Source organism: Clarias gariepinus, chromosome 16, assembly GCF_024256425.1.
Source record: "Clarias gariepinus isolate MV-2021 ecotype Netherlands chromosome 16, CGAR_prim_01v2, whole genome shotgun sequence".
Lineage (NCBI taxonomy): Eukaryota > Metazoa > Chordata > Actinopteri > Siluriformes > Clariidae > Clarias > Clarias gariepinus.
In genome coordinates, this window is record NC_071115.1 from 8682364 (window position 1) to 8701739 (window position 19376).

General features: G+C 39.1%; 1 protein-coding gene across 2 annotated transcripts; it reads left to right on the plus strand.

Moving 5' to 3' along the window:
• Window positions 1-2072: 2072 nt before the first annotated feature.
• nkiras2 (NFKB inhibitor interacting Ras-like 2) lies at window positions 2073-8559 on the plus strand. 2 transcript variants are annotated; one of them, XM_053514168.1, is made up of 4 exons: window positions 2073-2094; window positions 3167-3293; window positions 3644-3885; window positions 7745-8559. In XM_053514168.1, the coding sequence occupies exons 2-4, from the start codon at window positions 3200-3202 to the stop codon at window positions 7985-7987; spliced, it is 579 nt and encodes a 192-aa protein (XP_053370143.1). In that variant the 5' UTR covers window positions 2073-2094; window positions 3167-3199; the 3' UTR covers window positions 7988-8559. The 2 variants fall into 2 exon arrangements, with proteins under 2 accessions (XP_053370143.1, XP_053370141.1); XM_053514166.1 differs by lacking the exon at window positions 2073-2094 and adding an exon at window positions 2109-2127.
• The last annotated feature ends 10817 nt before the right edge of the window (window positions 8560-19376 follow it).

Genomic DNA, 19376 nt, shown 5'->3' on the forward strand with positions numbered 1-19376 from the left:
GGCCCTAACACAGAGCCCAGACCTCAACCCCATTGAGCACCTTTGGGATGAACTGGACCTGGAGATTGCGAGCCATGAATGAGCACAAATTCCCACAGAAACACTCCAAAATCTTGTGGACAACCGTTCAAGAAAAGTGAAAGCTGTTATAGCTGCAAAATTATTTTAATTTCTGCCGTGTTAGATGCCGTACTGGGAGAAACGTTGTCTTAAAGGTACAACCTGGGAAAATGTCGTGCTGCTGTTTTTGTCTATATAGTGTCTGTGTACTACATAAAAAACATGAACTAGTGAGCTAAATCGATTTTATCTCTTCTTTTTTTTTGTTGTTGCATTTTTAGCAAGGCTAAGAAGGAAGCAAACATTTCAAAATGTTTCCTAGTGTTTAATGCTATTCTTTTTGTCAATAAAAAAAAGGAAAAACATTCATAAAGATTCCCATAGTTTATCTACAATGGAAATATAAACAGAAGAATAAGTGGGAAATGAATTACAGTGTTATATGACATGAATAAGCAGCAAAAACAGTTTGGTGTTACTGATACTGTTGACACTAGATGGCGCTCTGTCCTTATTTATCAGCTTTATTCCCATTGTCTCTGAGTGAGTAGGGTTACTGGGTTGCCAGATATCAATGTTTATTGGGGGAATGAAGCCTTTATCTATTAAATCAATGACTGGACATTAATTCACTCAGATCTGATTGGTCAGAAGGTTCTGATTAATGCTCTATTACAGCAGGTCAAATCACACAGTGTCTACTGCCTTCTAATAAGTTCCCAGTTTTACAGTTTCATCTATGAATGGCTTGCTTTGGCTCTGACATGCTCTGATGTCATTAACTAGTGTTCCAGTACAGCAAGAGAGTGTTAACGCCAAAGCTAAGGGAAAAAAAACCTATCATATTGTAGTTAGCTTTTAATGGTACATGTGATTAAATGATAAACAAGTTTATTTGAAATATAATCCAGCCTTCCGTACTAAGCGAGGATTCAACAGTCAGGATAACATCATTTCAGACCTTCTAAAAACAATGAACTGTAGAAGTCACTGTTTTAGATTTAACACGTAAATAAGTCTGTATATTGATTAATATAAAACGTATATACTGAACTGTATAGCTCAATTTAAGGTTTTACTTTGTTGATTTTTTAGTGCTGTTGGCAGCCATGATGATTTGATGTCACTTTGTTAACGAGGAACAAACTCAGATTTGGGAATAATGACTCTTTGTTGCTGTGATGTTTTCCCTTATGAAAGAAGGAGTTTACTTAAGGCAGTTGTGCAAAAATAATAACTGCACCGTCCCCACTAGCAAATAGTGCAAAGAATGTTTAAAAAGCCCTTTTTCAAAATTTACCAATTGCTTATGGCCCGAGTTCAATTCCCACCCAGTGCCCAAACCCCAGCTACAGGATGCAGTGCCGCTCCCAAGCCTGGATAAAATGGGAGGGTTGCGACACCTAGACATAATTGTGTTTTTCACATTTACGGCATTTGGCAGACACCCTTATCCAGAGCGACTCACATTTTTATCTCATTATACATCTGAGCAGTTGAGGGTTAAGGCCCTTGCTCAAGGGCCAAACAGGGACAACTTGGTGGTCGTGGGGTTTTTTGAACCGTAGTCCAATGCCTTTACCAATGAGCTACCACTGACCCTGTGTGTTATTTAGCACAGTCGCCCGTCTTGCACTTCCAGGGTCCGAGTTCTACTCACTTCTGGGTTCGATTCCCACCTCTGTGCGTATGAGTCTGTAAAGTTTGCATGTTCTCCCTGAGCTTAGTGGGTTTCCTCCAAGTACTCCAGTTTCCTCCCACAGTCCAAAAAGATACAGATTAGGCTGATGGGCGTTCCAAAATTGCCTGTAGTGTGTGAATGTGTGTGTACTATGCCCTGAGTCCCCTGGGATAGACTACAGACCCCTGCGACCCTGTAAACAGGATAAATAATATGAGTCTAATATTGTGTTATTACATAGATCTTTCATTGTTATTACAATAGAACAGTGTGTACAGTGTTCTTAAGCAATAGGGGGAGATTTGCGCAGACCTGGCAACCGTACATGCGGGTGTAAACAGGAAGTGTTGCTGGTGAGTAGAGCTCGAGCGCTTCATTCCGTTTCCGTACGTGTGTATTCGGCCGTTTTTGTCGTTAATTCGTGTAAAACACACTCAGTAGTGACTGTGTGAGAAACGAGCAGCGATGTTGTGTTAACTGTATTACATGTAAACAGCTGTTCATGTCGCATCTCTGTACAGACATGAGCGAGCTAACGGTTAGCTTAGCACTGTGTTTTAAACTGGAAAGAATGTAGAGTAAATGGAAATAATCAAGAAAAAAACCTCATGCTTGCTCCACCAGAGCTCAAATAACCACATTTGTTCTCGTATTAAAATGTGTCTGTGTTAAAATGGTCATCTTGTTTGTGTATTTCTGATGTTTTCTTCAGCTGTTTATGTTTATGTATTAAAGTTCTGTTTCATAAGATGTACAAGTGTTACTAGAGCTGTAATAATCATGACACTGCAAAAAAAAATCTATTTATTCTTTCATTCATTCATTTTTTTTCTGTCCCTTAAAATATATTTAACTGTGAAAGATTTTCTCAGCAGTCCATCTTTTACTTAAAATCTACTCAGAAGGCAAAAATAGTTGCAACACTAAAATTAAATATTGAAATATGTTGCACTGATATTATAATTATATTAATAACAAATAGTTGAGGAAAAGGTGGTTTAGTGGTTAGCACTGTCGCCTCGCACCTCCAGGTCCAGAGACATACAGATTAGGCTAATTTACATTCCCAGATTGCCCGTAGTGTGTGAATGTTGACCAGAGATCCTACCATGGTTGTACAAAATGTGAATAAATAATCACTAGTGGCCTCCATGGTCCCTAGTTGGACTAAAGAGGTTCCCTAGATGGATTCTAGATGGAGGTTGCTAGAGGGGAAAATCTGAACATCTTGATTTATACAATTCTCTTATGATTGTGTATAGCTGCTTTGACCATTCTCAAAAGCACTATACAAATAAAATTTAATTTATTTGAATTGAACAGATGGATGGATGGATGGATGGATGGACTTAAAACATTTTAATTTTTCAGGGACAAACATTATTTACATTATGCTGTTTCTTGTTTTGTGCTTCTTGATTTTAGAGTAAATGAGGTCAACCTGTGTGAAGAGTGATCATGGGAAAGAGCTGTAAGGTGGTGGTGTGTGGCCAGGCGTCTGTGGGGAAGACGGCGATCCTTGAACAGTTACTGTATGGAAATCATGTTGCTGGTGAGCCTGTGTATTATTATTATTGTTGTTATTATTATTTACATAAAATATTATAAATGATTTAAATTGAACAACAATCGCCTGCATTAATAAAGTATATTATATTTTATACAAAACAGAGAGAGAGAGAGAAATCTGAAAAGTGCCGGTGTGTGCTCAGGTTTTCATTCCACCCAAGGCAAAGTCCATTGAAAGTCAAGAACAAATGATTAAACTGGACGAATTAGGTGTGGCTTCTTTTTGGTGTGGAATGAAAACCAGCCCACACTGACACACACACTGGCCTGGCTGGTTCTGGAGAAGATTTGCTCACCTGTGCACTAAAATGTTCCCCTATGATTTCTTGGTAGGTTCCGAGCCCATGGAGACGCTGGAGGACATCTATATCGGCTCGGTGGAGACGGACCGGGGCACGAGGGAGCAGGTGCGTTTCTACGACACACGGGGTTTGCGCGACGGAGTCGAGTTCCCGCGCCATTACTTCGGCTTCGCTGACGGCTTCGTGCTCATCTACAGCATCGACAGCAAAGAGTCGTTCAAGCGCATGGAGGCCCTGAAGAAAGAGATCGACCGCTGCCGTGACAAGAAAGAGGTTCGGGAACTGTGCTTTATCCTTCTTTTTATAAACAATGCTGTGAAGTATTTTTACATATTTCTCACACTTAAATGATTCAGATCATCAAACAAATTTAAATATTACACAAAGATAACCAAAGTAAATACAAAATGCAGTTTTTCGATGATAATTTCATTTATTAAGGGAAAAAAAGCTGTCCAAAACTTTCTGGCCCTATGAGAAAAAGTAATTGCCGCTAAACCTAATAACTGGTTGTGCCAGTCTTGTGCCATTTCTAAGTCTGACAAACATGCAAAAAAACAACAACAACAAGGGGGCAAATACATTTTTACTTATGGCATTGTAAATGCTAAACACAGGTGTTGTAAGGTAAAATTTTTTTCGAGTAGGCACAATTCCATGGCAGTGTTACCTAATAATTTTATTTATTTGCAACATAGATCAATGCTAATGTTTATCCCTTTCACTGACACTTTACAAATCCTGGAGCTATTAATAACTTTGATTAAAGCCACACTGTTTTCATGCCGTGAGCTGAGCTTGGCTCCTACAGCTGCTCTGGTGAGAGGAGACTCTTTCATACAGGTCTCTCTCACTACACAGCGCTCCCCAGTGGGAATGAACCATAAACAGAGAGGGGTGTCTGTGTGCACCATCTAATGAGAATATAAATATACAGAAAAGCATTTAAAGGTTAATGCGAATGAGTGTGTGAATGTGTGTGTGTGCCCTGCGATGGATTGGCACCCAGTCCATGAGAGTTCATATTGAATCAGCTACAGAGCAGAAGCAAATAATAAGAAACAATAATAAAAAAGAAAGAAAATCATGAGGATTTAACCTTTCCATTTTATTGTAATATTCCAATGTTTTGTTAACTACAAAAGCTGTGGAATTGAATTGATTATGCAATCTAATCAATCCTTTGTTTGCAATCAATTCAATTTATTGCATTTTTGTTTTAGTTTTTGATTTAAAACTGATTCACATTATTTGAAGAAAAAAAAAACTTAGGTAACTTGACTGGCGTTAATTGATCTATTTAGTTGTAAAAACTTCTTTATAAAATAAAGCACAGTTTGTGCAGAAAATACAAACCGAGTTTATCAACAACAAATAATAAAATTTTTTGGAATAGTATTGCTTCCTAAGCTTCTTTTACATTTATCGAGGTTAAAAGATACAATACTGGACTGGAGTGTAAAACAGGAAAAGCAGTTTAGCATTCTGTATGATGTTGTTTGACGTTTGATCAATCAGTGACCCGCTTTATACAGGATTTTAATATTTATTAGATTCTTTTAGTAGCGTTTAATAATTCACAACCTATAAGAAATACAGCTGCTTGAAACAAATCAGTCAGTAAACATTAGACACCCATCATGCACTTGCAGCTTATTCCCGAACACCACAATCGTCACCTGACCAGAGACAAGACGATCACAATCCTGTGAGTTTCTAATCACACTGTGTTGGAATGGAAATGCTCTCACTTTCACTATTAAAGTTTTTACTGTTTATAATTTAGGCAAGGCAAGGCAAGGCAAGTTTATTTGTATAGCACATTTCATACACAATGGTAATTCAAAGTGCTTTACATAGAAGAAGAAAATAAACATGAAATGAAATAAAAGATAATAGCAATAAGACATTTTAACAAAAACTTTTAAATTTCATTTAAAATAAAAATAAATGCAGTTTGCAACAAAACTTTAAACTAATTAAAATTTAATAAAAATAAAAGACTAAGTAAAACTAATAAAAACATAATTTCAAATAAAAATAAAACAGTTTAAGAAATTAGATAAACATAAGATAGTACAGTCAGTTCGGACGTAGCACAGTGCTCATTGAATAAATGCAGAGCTGAACAAATAAGTTTTGAGTCTAGATTTAAATGTGACTAATGTTTTAGCACATCTGATCTCTTCTGGAAGCTGGTTCCAACTGCGGGCAGCATAATCGCTAAAGGCGGATTCCCCTTGTTTTGTGTGAACCCTTGGTATTTTTAACTGACTCGATCCTAACGATCTGAGTGGTCTGTTAGGGTTATATTCAGTGAGCATATCTGTAATGTATTTAGGTCCTAGGCCATTAAGTGATTTATAAACAAGTAAAAGTACTTTAAAATCTATCCTAAATGTTACAGGAAGCCAGTGTAAGGACCTGAGGACTGGTGTGATGTGATCAGATTTTCTGGTTCTAGTCAAAATCCTGGCAGCAGCGTTCTGGATGAGCTGCAGCTGTCTAATGGTCTTCTTGGGAAGGCCGGTGAGGAGACCATTACAATAATCCACCCTGCTGGTGATAAAGGCATGGACTAGTTTCTCCAAGTCTTGATTTGAGACAAAACATCTAATTCTTGCAATGTTTTTGAGATGATAGTATGCTGATTTAGTTACTGCTTTGACATGACTACTGAAACTAAGGTCTGTCTCCAGAATCACCCCAAGATTCTTGACTTAATTTTTAGTTATCTGACCCCTAGAGTGAAGGTATGCATTCACCTTCAGAGCTTCATCTTTGTTTCCAAATGCAATGACTTCAGTATTCTCCTTGTTTAATTGAAGGAAATTCTGGCACATCCAACTGTTAATTTCATCAATGCATTTGCAGAGGGAGTCTATGGGGCTAAAATCATTTGGAGATAAGGCTAGGTAAAGCTGGGTATCATCAGCATAGCTGTGATAGGCAATTTGGTTCTTTCTCATTATCTGACTTAGAGGGAGCATATACAGGCTAAACAGGAGCGGTGCAAGAATTGAGCCTTGTGGGACTCCGCATGTCATGGACGTCCACTTGGACTTGTGCTCTCCTATACTCACATAATAACCTCTCCCTTTTAAGTATGACCTGAACCATTTGAGTACCATGCCAGAAAGCCCGACCCAGTTTTCCAGTCTTTCTATTAGTATGTTATGATCAACAGTGTCAAACGCAGCGCTAAGATCTAGCAGTACCAACACTGATATTTTGCCGGAGTCAGAATTTAAAGGAATGTCATTTATTATCTTTAGGAGCGCTGTCTCTGTACTGTGATGCGCTCGGAAACCAGATTGAAAACTGTCTAGGTATTCATTTAAGTTTAAATGGTTGTTCACCTGATGAAAGACAACCTTTTCAATAATCTTACCTATAAAAGGAAGATTTGATATTGGTCTGTAGTTATTTAATACGGAGTTATCTGTTAATAAGAGTATAAACTGTTGAGACCTGCTAGATTTACGAGACTCACCAGCCATATGCTGAGGTGGTCCATGATGACGATCTGCTGATTGTTCTGCCTGTTTTGGAAGTCCAGCAAGTAACTTTGTTTCAAGAACTGCAATCCTTTGTAAAAGTGTTTGGCAGGTCATGCAGCAGGTAGATTCCACAAAAGGCATTTTCTTTCTCGTCTGTTTGAGGTAGGCAGCTGTGTTTTCTCGTCTCTGGAATGTAAGCTGCTGGCAGTGGGAGGAAGAAGTCCCCTTTTCATCCAATCACAAAAAGTTTTTAATTTTAGTTTTTTTGCCAAAAATGTTTTATTTAAGCACTGTGCTGATCTGCTGAGGTAGAAATCAAAAATCAATCTCCTGTCATGATGTTTTTTGATCAAATTGTTTTGACAAAGTTCAGCACTATCCTTCATGGTTTTATAATATGTCGAAGTGTTATTTCCAGAGTTTCTTTACAAATCAGACTGTAAACTTTAGCGTTATTGGATCAAAGCAAATCAACAGTCTACCTATGACTTGCAGTTCCACTGTGTAATCCCCTCCTCCCCTCCAGTATTCTTCTTTTAACACCTTTTGAATATACCTTACAATTTTTCTACATCTTTCTGTATGCGTCCTCTGTGTCCTCGTGTCCCATTGATTTGTCTCGTCTCTGTTAGGTGACGATTGTGGTGTTGGGGAATAAGCTGGACGTGGCTGAGCAGAGGAGAGTGGACAGTGAGGCGGCTCAGCAGTGGGCTCGCCAGGAGAAGGTCCGGCTCTGGGAGGTTTCCGTGACAGACAGGCGCTCTCTCATCGAGCCCTTCGTCCACCTGACCAGCAAGATGACCCAACCACAGAGCAAGTCCACCTTCCCTCTGAGCCGCAACAAGAACAAGAGCAGCGGCTCTCAGGACAGCTAGACGGGGAGGGAGGGAACGAAAAAGTGGGCGAAGCGAGAGGAGACACACTGGACACTAACATGAAGAACTGATGTTTTGTTTTGTTTTTCCCTTGGATGAATGAATGCATGCTTGATGAATAATTTAAATTGTGTATTTGACACATATTATATGGCTTTCTGTCGAATTAGCCAATGTTTTTATGTTTTTAGTCTTTTAGTGTTTATCTTGCTGTATAAAAGACACACATTTACCCCAAATCAGTGCTGCTTGTTTGTAAAATCCTAAGTTACTGACTTCATGCTGCTTCTCAGTCTGAGTTTTTGCGCTTGCCTCTTCCTGACATTCCGTTATCTTCTAATATAGCGTGTTTATTTCCTCGGCTTCAACATGGTAGTAAATGCTTTGTGAAAGCGTGGGATTATTTCTGTACAACGTTATCAGCTTTCTTCAGCCTCACGTCAATGCTGTTACTATAGAAAGTAGTTCAACCCTTAAGATCTCCCTTTCAGTGTGTGTGAGGAGTTCAGAGCACATACTTTGGCTAACAAATTAAAACTTTGCAGTGCTGCAGCCCTTGGGGTTGCATATACGCTGTCTGTCTGTAGCGTGTCATTTCCTGTCCGATGTCCACACACATCATCCTCTTGAAACATACATTTAGGCATTCAGAAATGACCATTCTCATAATACATTTTGAATAGTTTGCTGAAAATAATATACATTAAATACAAATAATATTTTTTTTGTAATTTATTTTCTACATTCTAGAACAATACCGGAGATTTCATTATGAAACGAAACATATTGCATTATGTAATTAAGTAAGAAGAACAACAGTCAGTTGTTATTTTATGACACAAAGGGCAGCTCTTTTGGATCAGTATTGTGTCAAGTGTATTTACAAAACCCATCAAGCACCATAATGAAACCGTCTCTCATAAAGACCTTCTCAGGAAAGCAAATGGTTTCCTTATTGACACACAACACTTTAGTCCCAATCCTGTGAGATCTCATCACATTTGTCCTGTATTGAAATGCTCTTACTTTCACTCTGGTTTTTACTGTCGATAATTTTTTTTTACAGTGCATCTTTAAGTGTTTACATGATCTCCATTCATGATTTCCTTACACCACATCTTTTCCACAAAGTTCTTCCAGATTTTGATAATGTGTTGAAGGGTTCTTAATCCACTTCCAGTAATCACAAATCTCCTTCTGTAAGGGACTGCCCCTAGAGGGCACTGTGGCTGTTTGTTTTTTTTGTATGTAGTTTTGTTAGAAGACCCAGTTTCCCAGAAGGCACCTCGGTCAGGTGTTGACGAAGTTCACCTGAACCGAGGTGGTTCATTAGGGACATTATAAAAAGCTGTCAGTTCTGGGAAACTGGGTCGAGCATTAATAATGTCTAGTGGGCTTTTGTTTTATTTTGTTTGAATTCAGTTTTTTGAGTTGAACTGGCTCTGAGTGCATGTTTAAGTTAAAAGTGATTATGTGTATTTTTGGTTTTGCAGTCATTTGTGATTATTAATTATGTGACTAGTGTTCTTTGGTTTGCAGTCATTCCTGGTTATGTCGTTTGTATGTATTTAGTGTCTTTTCCCAGTGTTTAATATAAGCTCTAAAGCCTGTGTCTGCTCTACGAGTCCGCGGGTGTGTGAGGATGTGTGTGTAAAGCTCTTTGAGGTAGGTAGGATGTGCATGATGTGTGTGTGTGCCGCTCATAGGAGCGTGGGTCGTGTGTGTGCCGCTCATAGGAGCGTGGGTCGTGTGTGTGCCGCTCATAGGAGCGTGGGTCGTGTGTGTGTGCCGCTCATAGGAGCGTGGGTCGTGTGTGTGTGCCGCTCATAGGAGCGTGGGTCGTGTGTGTGTGTGCCGCTCATAGGAGCGTGGGTCGTGTGTGTGTGCGCCGCTCATAGGAGCGTGGGTCGTGTGTGTGTGTGCCGCTCATAGGAGCGTGGGTCGTGTGTGTGTGTGCCGCTCATAGGAGCGTGGGTCGTGTGTGTGCCGCTCATAGGAGCGTGGGTCGTGTGTGTGTGCCGCTCATAGGAGCGTGGGTCGTGTGTGTGTGCCGCTCATAGGAGCGTGGGTCGTGTGTGTGTGCCGCTCATAGGAGCGTGGGTCGTGTGTGTGTGCCGCTCATAGGAGCGTGGGTCGTGTGTGTGTGCGCCGCTCATAGGAGCGTGGGTCGTGTGTGTGTGCGCCGCTCATAGGAGCGTGGGTCGTGTGTGTGCGCCGCTCATAGGAGCGTGGGTCGTGTGTGTGTGTGCGCCGCTCATAGGAGCGTGGGTCGTGTGTGTGTGTGTGCCGCTCATAGGAGCGTGGGTCTGCGTGGGTCGTGTGTGCCGCTCATAGGAGCGTGGGTCGTGTTGTGTGGCTCTCGTAGTAGCAGACAAGGTTTTATTCCACCAGCAAGAACCTGGATTACGTGTATACAAGATGTGTTTTTAAGCCTTGATCACAGCCCTATGAGGGGAAAAATGTCTAGCCTGGAGTGAGTGTGTGTATGTCCCAGGTATTAGAGCCTGTGTGTACTTGAGCCTGTGTCACAACACAGAGTGAGTGTGTGTATGTCCCAGGTATTAGAGCCTGTTTGTAACTGAGCCTGTGTCACAACACAGAGTGAGTGTGTGTATGTCCCAGGTATTAGAGCCTGTGTGTACTTGAGCCTGTGTCACAACACCGAGGAGAGTGTGTGTATGTCCCAGGTATTAGAGCCTGTTTGTAACTGAGCCTGTGTCACAACACAGAGTGAGTGTGTATGTCCCAGGTATTAGAGCCTGTGTGTACTTGAGCCTGTGTCACAACACAGAGGAGAGTGTGTGTATGTCCCAGGTATTAGAGCCTGTGTGTACTTGAGCCTGTGTCACAACACCGAGGAGAGTGTGTGTATGTCCCAGGTATTAGAGCCTGTTTGTAACTGAGCCTGTGTCACAACACAGAGCGAGTGTGTATGTTTTAGGTATTAGAGCCTGACTGTGAGAGTCTCTGTCCCCACTCTAGGTAGATGTTAAGTGTTAAGGGTTTTCTTGTATCCCCATGTGATTTGGTTTATAAATACCTCAGTGTGATGTTGTCCAGAGCCAGTGTTTTGTTTGTTTAGTTTCATGTTATTAGTTTGTTTTGTCAATAAAAACTCCCTTATTTTTGAAAAGAACCCTCTGCATCTATGCCTGCACTTTGTAAGCCCACGGCGTCCCAACAGCCCGATACACCCGAATCGTGACACCTTCGTTGTTTTCTTTGCTGAACAGTTTGACCTATTTGAAATGGCCAATTTTTATTGGCTGGGCAGTGTGTGTGTGTGTGTGTGTACTGGACATATAAATGGCATTGGTAGATCTCAGAGTTAAGGCTCTGGGTTACTACCTGGCAGGTCAGTGGTTCAAACACCCTTATCCAGAGTGACTGACATTTTTCTCATTATACATCTTAAGGGTCTTTTCAAGGGCCCAGCATGTTGGTTTGAACTCATAACCTTCTAATCCATAGTCTAATACCTTAACCACCGAGCTACCCCAGACTCTTAACCCAAGCTGGAATATACAAAGAGAAGAATTTCACTTTGCAGGAATGTATTTGTGACAAATTAATACTATACTATAAAAACTCTAGTATGCATGGTCAAGCATAAAGACATGAGACATGCTTTTTTGAGCTTTTTCTGTTTTTGTATTGGCTGGGGCTTAAACAAGTTCCCCAGGTTGTGACCTCATACACCAAGAGACCCTCCCCGAGTTCAGCCCTGTCAGAGCGTCCTAGGGTAGCGGGTAACTGTTAAAAGAAAACCCAGTGATCCAAAGCGATTAAGAATGCCTAGGTTAGCGGTTATCAGGTCACATGGCCTTATTCAGGTCTTATTGTGTTTTAACTTTTATACAGCTAAATATTGAGGATGTCTCAAAAATGCAGGTAAGGGAAATGTCTGATGAGATCCCAAACATGGACATACCTGGTTCCGTGCTCTGATTGATTTTGTAAAAATATAATTACAAAAATAATTGTTTAGTGTCAGATCATTTAAAGCTACAGACACTGAAACTGTGAGTTTGGAAAAGGAGCGAAACAGAAAAAGAAAATCAAGCAGCCACATGGATCTTGTTTTTCAGCTCACATTTTGGAGACCTCCAAGATTTGTGCAAATTTGTGGACGATAACATGTGACCTTGAATGTCTACAACATGAAGCATGCTCTGTATATTCACTTCTATGCACACACACTTTCTCAGCCACTGTGTTAAGTTATTGCAAGTGTCTCTTAAATAATCTCGCTTGTTTCTGATTATTATTTTTTTGCCTGTATTTTAGTGTCCAGTCAGCTGCTTAATGGAGCTACATTGTCCTGACATGATCATAAATATTATAGGTATTGTTTCATAACTGAATATAATACCGATATTACAGTATATCAACATACTCACTCACCCCTCCTCCTCCTCCTTTGAAAACTCTGCTAATTTTACCTGATTATGGTGTGTAGCCGAGTCCAAAAGTCAGCTGACCTATTTTACCCCAACAGCGAGCAAGAAAGTGAACAAATCTTAGCTAAGGTCACGTCTCCTATATTCCAGCTGTTTACTGCTTTAACTGAGTCCATTTGGCTCTGAACCTTGCCGTGAGCATGTCAGTGTTATTTCTTGGAGAGAAAAGAGCAGAATTGCTTTCTGTTTGCCCTTTATCTCCCTTTATATAGGGCGCGTATTTCATTTCATTCTTGGCCAAGCCTGTGGTGACCTTAAAATGGTGGCTGCTCTCGCACCTGGCAGTATATCTCTGATAAAATATGTCCCTGTGTGTGTGTGTGTGTGTGTGTGTGAGAGAGAGAGAGATGTGAGATAAACATTTTCTGAAATAGTTTAGGCAATACTGCAAGTAAGACAGAAGAAAATAAAATGAAGGACGAGAAGTAAGATAAAAAAAATGATGAAATACATCGGTACCTCAGCATACGAGTTTAATCTGGCCCGGAGGCGAAATTCTGGATTGCAAAACACATTTTTCCAGTAGGAAATAATACAGAGAATCTGTTCCAGCTTTACCCAAAAAATATTACCAATATTACCAATTTTCAACACTATAATTATACTTTTGTAAACATAAATATAAAAACATTTAGATAAGTCATGTAAATAAGTCAGTGGTAAATGTCTTGCAAAAAAAGCTCTTAATGTGAAAATTCGTGAGGACGTATGCGAAGGTACCACTGTAAAATTATTATAAATTCCTGTATGTTGCACATTATCTCACATGCTCTTTACTTGGTTCTATTTACAAAGTGTTAGCATTTTAATGCACCGCTAATGTTAGCTAATGTTACCTGATCTGTATTCTGTTTTGTTTCTTAGCACGTGAATTTCAACAGAATATACATAAGGGAACAAGTTTAGAAGCAAGACTTAGAGATTTCTCATCATTGTCCATAGACTTATAGTTCTATGTGTTTGCACAGTATCTAAAGGAGGTACTGTACTGTATAAGCAGGAACTTTGGGCTGAGAGCGAGAATGTAGCATCTTTGAGTTAGTAAATCCTTAAAACGTAAAAGAAAAAAAAAGTATGTAAGTAAGAAAGGAGGGAAGGAACATGAGTAACTGTTCTGAATGTTATATAAAGTAGGTCAAATTAATGACTGATAAAATAGAGCAAATTAAATTTTATTTTAAAAAAAATATGAATGTGAAATAAGCATCGAAAAAAAAAATTTCTTCAGTCCAATATTATAATAAATTATTATTATTTTTATTCTTTTGGGAAATGTTATATAAAAAGACATGACTGTATTTTTGTTAGGATTATATTATGCAGGGTGGCCCAGTAGTCTGGACACTATACTGTATGTACTTAACAGAATAAATGGTCAAACTGGCTGCCTCGGACTTCACCACACGACCCAGAGTGTATACGCCGAATAGAAGAACACTGAACATTTCTTCACTCATAAAAATTGATGTAGTTCTGTACTGATTCTGATAAACTACTGACTTCAGATGTCCTTAAATGAAAGGCTTGAGCGGTGTTATGTCTCAAGCCATCGTGTGTCGGAAATAAAAAGAAAATAGAAAATAGAAAAATGGCTATTGATCCAGACATTGGGCCATCTTGTAATTATAGCTTAATAAATCGTGTTTTTTTTTTCCGTGAAAAGTGGTTTAACTCAGTGTTTCCAAAAGTATGGATTTAAAGGTTGTGTGGTTGGCCCACAAGAGATAATTTACAATAAGTTGATACAATTCCTGGAGAAAATGTGACTTAGGGGTGAGTGAATGTGTTGGTTTGGTTCTGGGGCAAAATGGCAAAAATGTCTTATTTATAGGAGATAGGGTCTTTGAGATCTGGCCACTCTATTCTCCTGTGTGTGTATGTGTGTGAGGGGCATGGTTTGGCCTTTGGTTTTGTGCGAAAGTGCAAAATGAATGTAAAAATCAGTTTTTTGGCAGGTCCCAAACAAACCTTGTTAGCTCCCAAACAGGTTAACCAATCTTCTCCATTTAACGTCTTAAAGTCTCTATTTCTAAAAGGGGGATTTATCTTTGACTGACATGATTTCTACCCAAGTTGTTCACGTTCTTACTCACAAAGTCTTGTTTTCTACATGGACCTTAAACAAGCGGGATAGGAGTCAGGTGAGAATAGTTAAGTTTGACAAGGGTACCAAACAGATCCCCATAACTCAAAAAAGTGCATTTTGTGCTGACCACAAAGAGGGGAAGACCCTTCCATTTGCATTTCCCAAAATACAACAATAATAATAATAATAATAATAATAGTGTTATTATTACTTATAATTATTACTGGCTCGCTACTAATAATTATCTGAAACCCTATCTTTTAATAGAGTAATTAAGTTTTAAATTACCATAACATATTCATGATCAAATATTGACATTTAGAAAAGGAAAAAGGAAGGGGAAAAAGCAAGGAAGCTAGTGAAGAAAAACAATTTCCTTATTCCGTATTTGGATTGATTTCAAAATTTTGTCGGTTCATCTAATTTATGTAATATGGCAATAAAGTGAATTTATAATTATTACACCTACTTCTAGACATTTAACTTGTTCTTACTCAAGCTTAAAATAGTCTTGTTATATTGGCAAATAATAATTATTAGAATTTCTGAAGGGGCATTTAAGTCAAACTGGGACTTGTAATGAAATTGCTTGTGAATGAAGTCATAAAACCGATTATAAATGTGACTCGGAGCACACTGTGGTTGTTTCTGTGAACATTCGGAAAGTGGAGCATCTGATTCTTGAAAGTCGACGGATAACTTATAGCCAACTTTAAGAAGAGACGAATGTGCGTGGGAACTGTACACACAATCACCACTTGCACAATACAGAAACTCATCTTGGAGTTATTGCTACATCCTCAGTACAGTCCTGACCTGGCTTCAAGCCATTTCCACATGTATGGGCCATTAAAGGTGTTCCTGGGAGGCCAGCGTTTCAGACGTGAAGCAGGCATGGCTCCAGTGTACTGAGAAAACTTCCTACCTTGATGATATCCAACACTGGGATAAGTGTATTAGTGTAGCAGGGGATTAGATAGAGAAATAAAGGGAGTTTAAACTTAAGTGTAATTTAAAGTCCCGGTTTGACTCGAACACCTCATTGTAAATGAGTAAAAACATGTTTAATATGATAACAATTACTTCTTACATATGAATGTAAGATACAGTATATATGTCCATATTAAAGATCCTGTAGTTCCTCTAGTCTGATTAACCTTAGCATGGCACTTAAACACAAGAACATGTGGAAAGAGGAGGATCTGAGGAGTGTGTGAAGTAATGACAGATTTATTTCCCTTAATATTGAAGCTGTGAACAGGTGATTTTATTCTTTGCAAGTTGTCCAGGTTTAGGGAAAGATTGTGTCTTTGAGCAGGACCTTCGGCTGTTTTGACACGTCATTTTGACGCAAGAAAAAAATACAAGCCGTCTCCCTTTCGGCTAAGAACCAACAAATATTCCCACGATCCCCAGAAACAACAGGCACACTGCTGAAAGGAAGATCCAATTGATTTATTTTTTCTTTCTCTCTCTCGCTTTCACTCTCTCATTTTCACTCATGCTCTGTACAGTAAAACAGCTAATGAAATAAAATGACAAAAAAGTTCAGCTTTTTTTTTTTTTGTTACTAGGTCAAAAACAGAATGAACAACTTTATTTCCATCCAAAGATACTGGCCATGTCCCTTTGAAGAAGATAATCAGCTCATCTTCTCACGATTTAGAAAAAAAAATCTAAATATAAACAGCATCGTTGGCAACAGACAGAGAGACAGACAGACAGAGAGACAGACAGACAGAGAGACAGACAGACAGACAGACGGACGGACACACTCTCAGACATACACTCACCGCCCGGTCCTGATGAAATGCTCACAAGGAGGAATGTACGTGACACACGATGTGTTCGTTTGTGCTTTTGGACCATGTGCTCATGATTTGTGAATGTAGCTGCATACTTGAAACACTTAGCATTAATGCGATAGTAAAAGTACATCTACTGTATATGGAGCTTCTTAATGAAAAATCCGTCATTGTGGCAGAGAAGGTGTGTGTGTGTGTGTGTGTGTGTGTGTTTGGGAAAAGAAATCTTTCCGAGCATTCTAGAAGCTGCCTTAAGGAATACTCTAGTGTTTTTTTTTTATACATGTATAGCAAGGATCCAAATGTTCTGAGGAAACAAAATAGAAACTTGTTTAGGCTGAACTGATTTGTAATAGAAGTCTAAAGGCAAAGTAGTCATTTCAGAAAGTTTTTACGTGAATAACATGTGCTTATGTGTGAGTATCCATTGTTATTAAGGATGATCGATCACATGTTAGAAGCAAATACATACGAGATACAGTATAGGTAAATTTTTGGATATCTTTTTAAAAATCTTGACAGAAATATTTACACGGTAACAGGTTGAGATTAGAGGTATGCATCACGATGGGGACGGTTTAACACAGTTTGTGCGAGGAGCATACAGTATTTGAGTCTGTGTAGGAATACATTATGATCTTGCAGCTGCCATCTTTGTTTCCCATATACTAAGTAATCACACAGCAAAGGTCGTCTTTATAATTGTGATGTATACGTTAAATTTATGGGAATCAATTGAGGAAATAATACAGGTAGTTCCCGACTTACAAACATCTGAGTTATGAATTTCCGAAGATACGAACGGACCGCGGTTCTACTTCTGGTTCAATCACAGAGGTATCTCACGTGTATTGTAAAAAAAATAGACACTCCGGTGAACCAGATACCAATATTTACAATTATATACAATATTTTTAGGTTGTAAGTGAATGTATAAAATGTCCACAGTACGGTATATTGTATGTGTGTTTGCATGTGGGGGGTGCGGGAGAAATGAGTCGGCCTCACCGGTTTCAATGAATCAGTCCGGGAGCACGATGATAGAAAATGGCTGTCCTGTAAAGCTGTCCTGATGGTGAATAATCCAAATTTTTTAAAAATCCTTAACAAAACAGAATTCACAGTCCACAGACCCATTCCTCGGACTTAAGAACAAATCGGACTTACGAACGTGCTCCCGGAACAGAACTCGTTCGTAAGTCGGCGGGGACTAGCTGTACTACAAAATTGAAAATTTTTCAATTAATATTTGTTACTTTGTTATATGCGATAAACAGACAAAATTATTTAAGTGCTTGGGCACTCTTCATAGTCTAGGAAATGTACACCAGTTACGTGTTGCCCAGTTTTACCCATTACTTAAGAATATTCTTTATTTTGAAAGAATTATTTCATTCAGATTCAGTTGTGACTCGGACATTAAATACAAGTTATTATAACTTTGATAATAGTTATTGAATTCTTTCTCAGCTTTCTTTTTTTTTGTTTTGTCTTGTGGATTAATAGTAACCTTTATATTTACAGTACGACGTATAGCAGACACCCATGTTCAGAGCAGTTGACGGTTGAAGGCCTTGCTTAAGAGTCGAACAGAGGTGGCTCAGTAATGCTGGGCTTTGAACCCATGACATTTTAATCAGTAGTCCAACACTTAAAATATACAAAATAATTTTTTTTGTAATTTTTAAAATTTTTGTAATGGCTGGTGTTTAAATGAGCAAATTAGACTTTCCTCTATTGTGACCTCATATAAGAAGACAGCCCTCCCCCAGCTTGTTGCATTATGTGGAGGGTTTTTCCAACTGAGGCGGCACAGTGTCTTAGTGGTTAGCACTGTCACCTTGAACCTCCAGGGTCTGGGTTCGATTCCCACCTCAGATCTTTGTGCATGGAGTTTGCATGTTCTCCCAGTGCTTGGTTTGTTTCTTTCCACATTCCAAAAAGTGCAGATTAAATATGTGTGTGCTTGGAAATAGATCGGCACCCTATTCAGGGTGTCCCCCGCCTTGTGCCCTAAGGCTCCTGGGATAGGCCCCTGCGACCCTGTATACAGGATAAAGTGGTATAGACGATGAGTGAGTGAGTATTTTAGCAAAAGAACTAACACACACACTTTGGGTGAGCTCTGAGACCCGTGTTACCTTGTTAAATAAGTAGTCAAACGCAGTATGCTTTAAGGCCATGTTTTTTTCAAAACATGGCATATAAAGATCATGTTGTAGACTTACACAGACTCATATACTGAACTTTTTTTCCTCCTGAAGCAGTCAAAAATAAAGTTTTTAGGACAAAACAACAATTCCCTTAACATAAAAATGCTACGCTGTTTAAATCATTCATTTATTCATTTATACACCTTCAGTAACTGCCTGGTCAGGGCTATTGTTGTTATTATAGTATCATACTATTTTATTTGTTTGAAGAAATACATTGGTACGGAATAAATTTGTTCGAAAATTGTTATAACCAGATACACACACCTGGTGGACACCACTGTGTTAATATACTGTATTGCTTCACGACACTACATAAGTACGTACCAGCTTTGGTAAAACTTTCTTTCACATTTGTTTATCCTGAATTAACAGACTTTATTGCCATTTTATTTACATGATCATGTTTTAAACATTTCACTGCAAGTCAGATTTCACTAATACTGAATGTATTGTCTGGGGAAATACAGAGTAGCTAGAGAACACTAGAGTATTCCTTGCCTGTATGAGAACGTATGCAAACGGAACAAGACCTTGCTCCCTTATTGCACTTCCACTAAAGGACTACTGGAGTCGGTTTTAAAAGCACTGCAGCAAATGCGCTGCGAAATGCCTTCGTCTGTCTCGTCACCGCTGGCAACCGATGTTTCCATGGCTGCCTCCCGTCCTACAAGACGTACCATTACACAGATTCAATCTTGTCCGGAGTGCGAGGCGGGGGGGAGGAGAGAAAAAAAAAACAAACATGAAATGTCACAGACCTTTTCACCGGCATTAAATCAACACTGACCAAAACGGAGGAGAAGACGAAAGACAGACAGCGAG